The 7,949-nt window shown below is 42.6% G+C and overlaps 1 protein-coding gene across 1 annotated transcript; it reads right to left on the bottom strand.

Moving 5' to 3' along the window:
* Nucleotides 1-400: 400 nt before the first annotated feature.
* Nucleotides 401-7,692, bottom strand: LOC310771888 (lysophosphatidylcholine acyltransferase 2-like; the record flags this gene model as incomplete). The annotated part of the gene is made up of 6 exons (XM_083664390.1): nt 401-2,358; nt 2,720-2,861; nt 4,951-5,049; nt 5,659-5,812; nt 6,904-7,029; nt 7,610-7,692. Coding segments are annotated over 6 exons (786 nt in total), but the record flags the coding sequence as incomplete, so codon positions are not given.
* Between the last annotated feature and the right edge of the window lie 257 nt (nt 7,693-7,949).

The raw sequence follows: 7,949 nt of genomic DNA, 5'->3' as shown, positions 1-7,949 counted from the left end.
GTAGCGAGGACATTTTTTTGTGGCCCTCTCTATCATCGAAGTTGCCCATCCCTGTTCTACATGCCTGGCCGTATTCCTTACCCTAAGCATCATTCTATTCTAACCTTATCCCTAAACCTGAATCAGTGGAGTGAGGCCAGTAAAACAGCTCCTCTCTTCCACAGGTTCTCACGGTAGCAGTACAAGAACACAGTCATCTCTCACATACACACACTGGTATCATTGCAATGGATCACTGCTGGCACCTAGTGGCGGTTTTGTAGAACACATGCATTACACTCATGCCTCATCACAAAAGTCTAAGTATGAAACTCTCATCATTTTCCCCACAGTGAGAAAGAGAGGTGGGGGGGGGGGGGGAAACACGAGTCGGGAGAGTTAAAATTGTACTCTTGTTTTTATCGCAGAAAGCAAACTTTGCTGTGTTAACAAAAATTCACATAATTGCAATGCACCCTAGCTAAATAAATAACAATGCCGCTACTGTACTCATTTGAAAGCATATATACCCCCCTCAGGAATATGCTCCTCTGAGCAAGGCAGCGGTGCCTGTTTGCTCACAAATTGGCCTATTTTCAGTGTGGTGCTGTGCTTTGGTAAGTAGACTTACAGCTGCAGAGAGAGGCACTGCTGTCTCAGCAACAACGCACGGCAAAAGAGAATGTAAATAGAAACACATGCAAAGCAAAACCTTTGGCTAATTATACAGCCGTCTTACAAGATCTGTGTCCCTGAGCGCTGGGGAGAAAAAGTGTCAAGCGCAGAACGTCTTGGTTAGACATACATAGCTTCAGTGCACAACCTCTGTGTGGGTTTGCCAGCTTGGGTATATCTTAATAAAGCATACACTAATTATACTGCAACAACAACACATAATAATCATGAGGATTCTCTGGTTTATATGAGGTGGTGGAGGTTTGGCAATCTTTACCAGTTAATTACAGAAGAGACCGTATAATTCAGAAAGACTGGGTTCAATTCAATGGCATTGTGAGACAATCGACTATAAACTTAAAATAATAACTTCAGGTAATAATCACAAATCACCGACATCATCATTGGGATCTAATGAAATATGTAGGGGTTTTGCAACACCTTTTCTTTAAAAGGGCCTTATACCAGTGCAGTAACCACTCCAGTGTATTAGCCTATGGAAAAGTATTGTAAATACATAACAGTACTATGTACAGGTACTTGATGAAAATCTCCCTAACACATACAGTACTAACTCACGATTCAAATGACTCCCTCAATGTAAATGATGTATTTGGAAGAGTTTCATAAATGTTGTATACATAGAATACTCTTCCGTAGGTTAATATAGACCAGAAGATTAAATTCAAGTTTAGGATTTAATTTAAAACACTGGGGTGCCTGCATGACACACATCTTAAGATCTAGGATACAAGACGGGAGTTTCGTTACACATTTGGATCCTACAAATAACTTTTCAATTATTTTCTGTAGTAAACACATGACCAACAGATAACGGACAACAGACATCAACAAAATGGTTCTTGTGCAGTGGCTTGAGGCAGTTGCTCTTGAAAATCCTCATAAGGCACCAAAATTGAAAATAGTAGCACTGTAAAAACGATAGGTGTCTAAGAAAATATTGATGGCCTTGAGTATCACGAAATGTTTTGGCATACTGTATCGATTCTCAAAAAAAAAAAAAAAAAAAGTGTAACTTTACATGTAAAGATTTGTGGCAGTGGTTCATTTTGTGTTGCGTTTAAAACCTCCACCGCTAGTTAGCAGTGTTGTAACTTCAGCCATTTGACTCTACGTACTGACATAAAAAGGTAAACCATTTACTCAGATTTGACGCATAATGTGTTCTCTATAATATGACAGTTTTGCTAAAATTGGATAAAACAAATCGCAATATATCTCCTTGCTTAATGTATCGCAATATATTGAGAAGTAGCACCTGTATCGTTATACGTATCATATCGCCAGGTTCTTGACAATACACAGCCCTAAAAAAAACGTGTCGATAAAAAGGCAAGCGCATGTCATCCTATAGTATGGGTGTGCAGTAGTAAAAATTCCATTTGCTTATAAATCAGTTAGTGCAAAAGACACTCTTGCGTCTGCCCTCTCAGTGCAGTGTGAACAGTGGTGTGTGTGTGTCTCAGTGCGTGGCAGCAGAGTTCGCGCTCGTCCTTCCGTCTCAGTCGTCTTTCTTGTCGGAGATGCTGTCCTCCTGTTTGTCCTCTGGACTCGTGTGATCGGCCTCTTCCTCGTCGTCGTCCAGACTGGCCTCCTGGAGGGCCTGGTATCGCTGGAGCTCCAGGTAGGTGGTGAAGAGCTTGGCGTACTCCGGGTGGGTGGAGGCGAACGCTTGGAATTCAGCTGGAGTACCACAGGCACACGGGAGAGTGTTAGAACATACTGTATTAATATATATAATATAAATAGGCATACAGCTCGGGATGTGGGAAGCTCAAATAAATGAAGACAAACTAAACGCATAAAGAAATTTCTAGTTTGTATAATTAGACTTGTGATTTGTTCAAATTCTTGCAATATTACCAAGCAAAAACAACCACAGACATTTTGGAGGAAGCCTGTTGTAAAATCGAAACATTTTTGGTCGCAATAATCGTAAGGAGAGAAAAAATTAAATAAAAATTATGCATGAGAAGCTAAATGCTCGGCACGAAGCTAGGAGCTAGCTAGATCTTTAGCTGAGCCTCAAACGGAGTCGACTGACCGAAAGTGATGAAGCCGGAGCCGTCGGCATCGATCTCCTTGAAGAGCTTGGCCATGTTCAGATCGGAGACACCCAGAGCCGAGCGCAGCAGCGCGGCAAACTCCTCCCGCGTGATCCTCTCATCCTCATCGGTGTCAAACAACTGAGAAGAGAGCAAGGAAGAAAACGGTATTTCGCTTAAAAACACAAAGTTGCATGTTCAGAAACAGATAGAAATGTACAGAAAAAAAAATATATTAAAAAGATCAGAATGGGTATGAGAAAGCTCATGTAAAACAGAACTCTCTCCCCAGACTCAAATATTATGTGGAATCGCTGCGCTCCGCATACTACATATTAGAGTCTGTGGCTGTGCCACTTCGCTGCCCCTGCTGCTGTTTTGACGGTGGTACAATTGATTGACTGACACTGACAGCACCAATGGAGTAGTGGTTTTCAAAAGTCACCAGGGTCACGTTGGGTGGGCGTGCATGATCGCTAAAGTCGTTGCTGATTGGTGCCCCCAGGATTCCTGGGGAACCAATCACTGGCCAGGATTCTGACATCAGTCTGGAGGGAGCAGCAGTGTCCCACACCCAGAGAGAGAGAGATCTGCAGCCTGCAGTAACGTAGTGTATCAGCGTAACTCTCATGGGTTTGGTGTTGAGACCAGTAAAACAGTAACCATACGGAAAAGAAAAAGTCCAGTTCATCTGAAATGAATTAGGCAACAATAGAATAGACCTCAAACTTCAGTCACACTCGCATAAGATGTACTTTGGGAGGACAATACGCACCAACATCAGCGTTCTGGAGGACGACAACATGACCAACATCACCACAATAATGTAGCACCTACTCGGATGGACAGGCCATGTCATCCACACGCCCAACACACGACTCCCCAAACAGAGCCTGTACTCCCAGCTGAACCATGGTCAGCGAGCCCCCGGCCGGGGGTCGAAACAAACAATATAAAGAAGACCAGTCTGAAGAAAATCCACATCACTATTGAGCAACTGGGAAACACTCTGACTCCACAGGAGCATCCTGGAAGAGATCCGTGCAGGAAGGAGGAACACACCACCACATCATGACATGGAACTCTGCCGTGTGGCAGAGACCAGGCGACAGCAGCTCTAGGCCTAGAAAAAGGCTCAACCAACCACCACCACCACTCACCCCTGCCCACAGCGCACCAAAGGATGTGGATCGGCCCATACAGCCATCTGAAGAGCCACAAGTGGACGAGCCAACCGAGAGGACAGTCATACTCGCCTTGAGTGACCGCCGATGATGATGATGATGATGATGCGGTTTGTCCAAAATCACATTTGACCACACGGCCACTGAAGCAGCTCCAAGTCCTCTATGCTCTCCAGTCAAACAACAGACACACATTGTTGACTTGACATTATCCATGCTTCACTGAATGCCTCCTCTGTTCCTACAGTATTGGCATAGCCCTACGGAACAGCCTGCTGTGCTTGTGTACTTTAATATCGATTGTAGACTGGGTGATAAGATTACAAATTATATATATATATATTATTAAGTTGCTCACTGATCCTGGGCTAAGCACTGTGAGATACCAGTCACATATGTGGAAACTTTGGTATGACTCTCTTTTATAATGTACTTTTGTTCTTTTATTGTGCCCTTATGTGCTTTTTGTAATTGTGTATGTGACATCTATGAACCAAGTGTCTGTCAATAAAGGTTTGATTGATATATATATATATATATATATATATATATATATATATATATATATATATATATATATATATATATGTATATATATATATATATATATATATATATATATATATATATATATATATATATATATATATATATATATATATATATATATAATATAGGTTTACTTCCTTGGAGTAGGATCTCAGAAATGCCAAAATCCCTGGCACGACAGTGTAGAGTTTACCATGAATGGTGTGATAAACAAAATGTAGTCGAAGAAACACCTCGTTAGTGAGAGGAGTCAGACAGACCGTGGGCCACAAGTATACTCTGTACAAAGTTGTATATGTTTAGACGCACAGAGAATCTCATTCTAATCCCAGTTACTCAAGTAATCTGTTTTGAGTCAATGCATGTCGGTCTAAATGCCACTGGCACATATACACATTTCTGTGCACCCTTATTCAGTACACGTTCAAATCCGGTATATTCGACCAGCCTTCCCCTAGTAGGAACGCAGCATCATCAGAATAGTTCTTCTATCCTACCTGGAAAGCCATGCGGAGAACTTCATCGGTGTTGGCCGGTCGACACAAGATCGTCACGCCAATAACATACTCTCTGAAGTCTATGGTGCCGTCTCCATTCTAGACAGGGTCAAAAGTTCAAGGAAAGATTATTGCGTCGTTAAATGCACAGATATAACATATAATATAGTTTCAATTTAATGTCATTTTACACAAGTGGAGGAAGACAGTGTAAGGTGTGCCTGTATCTAGCACTTCTTATCCATAATAATAATGACATGTTTTGATTATTGAAATCCTCTTTTTGAACTCAACCCCTCCAGCAGGTGATACAGCTCCTTGGGAGGGAAGCCAAACTGCTTGAATCATAGCTTCTTCCCCCAAAGTTGTTTCAATCCTGAACCCTCAGCAACAGCATAAATTAAGTGCAGTGACATCATAGCCTGGTACACTAGTGACATCATACCTGTGTGTGTAATCCTGAATATACAAGATTGTTGCACATTATATTGTCTATCCATCATTATGGACCTTGAGATTTGAGATTTGTTTTACATTTTAAAGTGTGCTATATAAATTAAAGCCATTATTATTATTATTATGGTATGTTCACTGCTGCACTGAAGTGTGCACAATGTCAGAGCAATTTTTCCACCTGTACATTTATAGCGAAGTCCAAAAGGTTGGTTGTGTGGCAATAAAAATATATTTGATTGACATGCTTCTCACCCTGTCAAACAGTGTAAACAGTTCCTGGAGGGCGGGGTTGACAGGCAGCTTTAGGAAACTGGCAAACTCCTCAATGGTGATGCGGCCTCCCTTACAGGAGCTGGCCATGGCCGCGAAGCCCTCCAGCTCCTTCTTCACATTGTCCCACTTCAGGCTGGGGGAGAACGAGTAGGACACAAGGATGTGTGGTGAGGAAGTTGTGGGCGTAGGTTAGGTTAGGTTAGGTGAGGTGAGGTCAGTTTGGAATCAGGTCGAGGCCAAGATCTCACCACTCACTCAACTTTATGGGCCAATCACTTTTACACTGCGTGTAAACAAACGTTTCTAACCCGACTTTCATTGGTACAAAGCTGTTCGCCCTAAAGGACTGGAGTCGTTCTGAGATAAGAAAGGTATGTTATACTGAAGAAGAGGAAGCTTGAGTTGCCCGGCACCAACTGGCTCAGATTCCTGCAAATCAGAAATGATGTTCGATCCAAGATTCGCACCTTTGAGGCGCTCCCAAACGAACATGCTTTTTTCAATGTATTGCTGAGCCCTCCTCACTCCAAGCATTTAATCTCTGGATTTGTACGTATCTGTTTGATAACTGCAACACAGCCTCTACTGAGGGAGTTTAGAGAAGCATGGCACGGGGGGGGGAACTTGGTGTTGATTTATCTGACATTATATGTAGTGACCAGAGCAAGAACACTGAGTCAGTGTTGTTACTGTGTAGTGACCAGAGCAGGAAACCAAACTTTACCAACCACTTTCACTATTTAACCAATGCAACACCATTTGCAGAACAAAAAGGAACCCTCAAGCAATGCTTGTCAATAAGGCCATGTTCACATTACAGGCAAATCAGATTTGCTGATAAAGTCATTAATCATCATTATCTTGATTGGTTTCTCAAATCTGATTTGGGAGTGTGTCCGCACTGCCACAAATCTGATTTGGGCAAGTGTTCAAGTCGGATCGGTGTGTCCAGACCCTCCATATGTGGTTTGGGACAAGTGACACAAATCAGACTTGGAGCTGTCGCATCCAGACTCATAAAACCAATCTGGATAGAATCACGAATAGGTCATTAAAGTTCACAAATCAGATTTGGGCCTCCTAGTCTGAGCATGGCCTAAGTGGCTGGTAAAGTAGAGCAAAACAAATAAACACTTCGTAGCCACAGCCTGGCTAAAGCACCGTTTGGCAGATAGCTAGTGTTCATTTCCCTCTCAGCGGTGTGCCTGAGTGCAAAGGACATACTTGAGTTTGCGGCTGATCTTGGTGAACTCCACCAGGCCGGCCTCCATGGGCAACGTCAACTCCCCCGCTGAGATCATGAGACGGCAGTCTTCATACGTGTGGTCGGTCACCGGAACTCCCAAAGCCCTGCAACAAGACGTGGTCGCCGGATAGACTCAATGACTGTCACCTCCAGTGGCCAGTTCATGTGATGCACCCATCGAGTAAATAGACTCTTTACACTCTTAACACAGATCTAATGTCAGTAAAAAAAAAGTGCAGAGCTACTAACTACATCGATTCCACACCACATACACTGCCGTTATTCAAACCATATTAAAGTACATGCAGTGACAGCATGAATACCCACAGAGGGAATCGAACCCCCAACCTTGACAGTATTCCAGTAGTGTGACGCAGTACCAATTAAGCTATATCCTACTTGATAAATACAAGACACCTTTATGTATATCCATATCAGAGATGCTCACGAGTCATTTTTTTCAAGTCCAAGTCGAGTCTCAAGTCTTTACAAGTCTTAAGTAAAGTCTTAAGTCACACACACAAAAAATTTAATAAAAATAAAGATTGTTCACAAGTCCCAAATCTCAAGTCCAAGTCAAGTCTCAAGTCTTTGAGGGCAAGTCTCAAGTCACTGTGTGTGTGTGACGTAAGTGCGACTCAAGTCCAAGTCTCAAGTCCAAGTCCCCATCTCTGATACACTTACTGGGCCATTACGTTTCGCACAGTGTTGGCAAACAGAGCCGGGCTTTTCTTTTCCTCCTCTGTGGGAATCTGTGGAGGCAGGAACTGAGAAATGCAACAGAACCATTACAAAGGTCTCAAGGAAGGTCGAACAGGAAGTAAACTCCCAAAGCTCTGCATGGAAACTACTAACCTCTCATGCCAACAAATACATTAAAAAAAGCCTGCTAGTCATTATAGTAATGTGCTTCTGTCTGTACTGATCCTCCATAGACTCTAAAACCCCCATTGAGTAGACTGTATTTCAGCCATTAACCCATTGATACCTGATGCAGCATTTGTGTGTGTATCCCTTTAAGTCT

Source organism: Poromitra crassiceps (genome assembly GCF_964638095.1).
Source record: "Poromitra crassiceps genome assembly, contig: HAP1_SCAFFOLD_1451, whole genome shotgun sequence".
Classification (NCBI taxonomy): Eukaryota; Metazoa; Chordata; class Actinopteri; order Beryciformes; family Melamphaidae; genus Poromitra; species Poromitra crassiceps.
The sequence above is the reverse complement of the archived record's forward strand: the minus strand, read 5'-3'. Positions and strand labels throughout refer to the sequence as shown.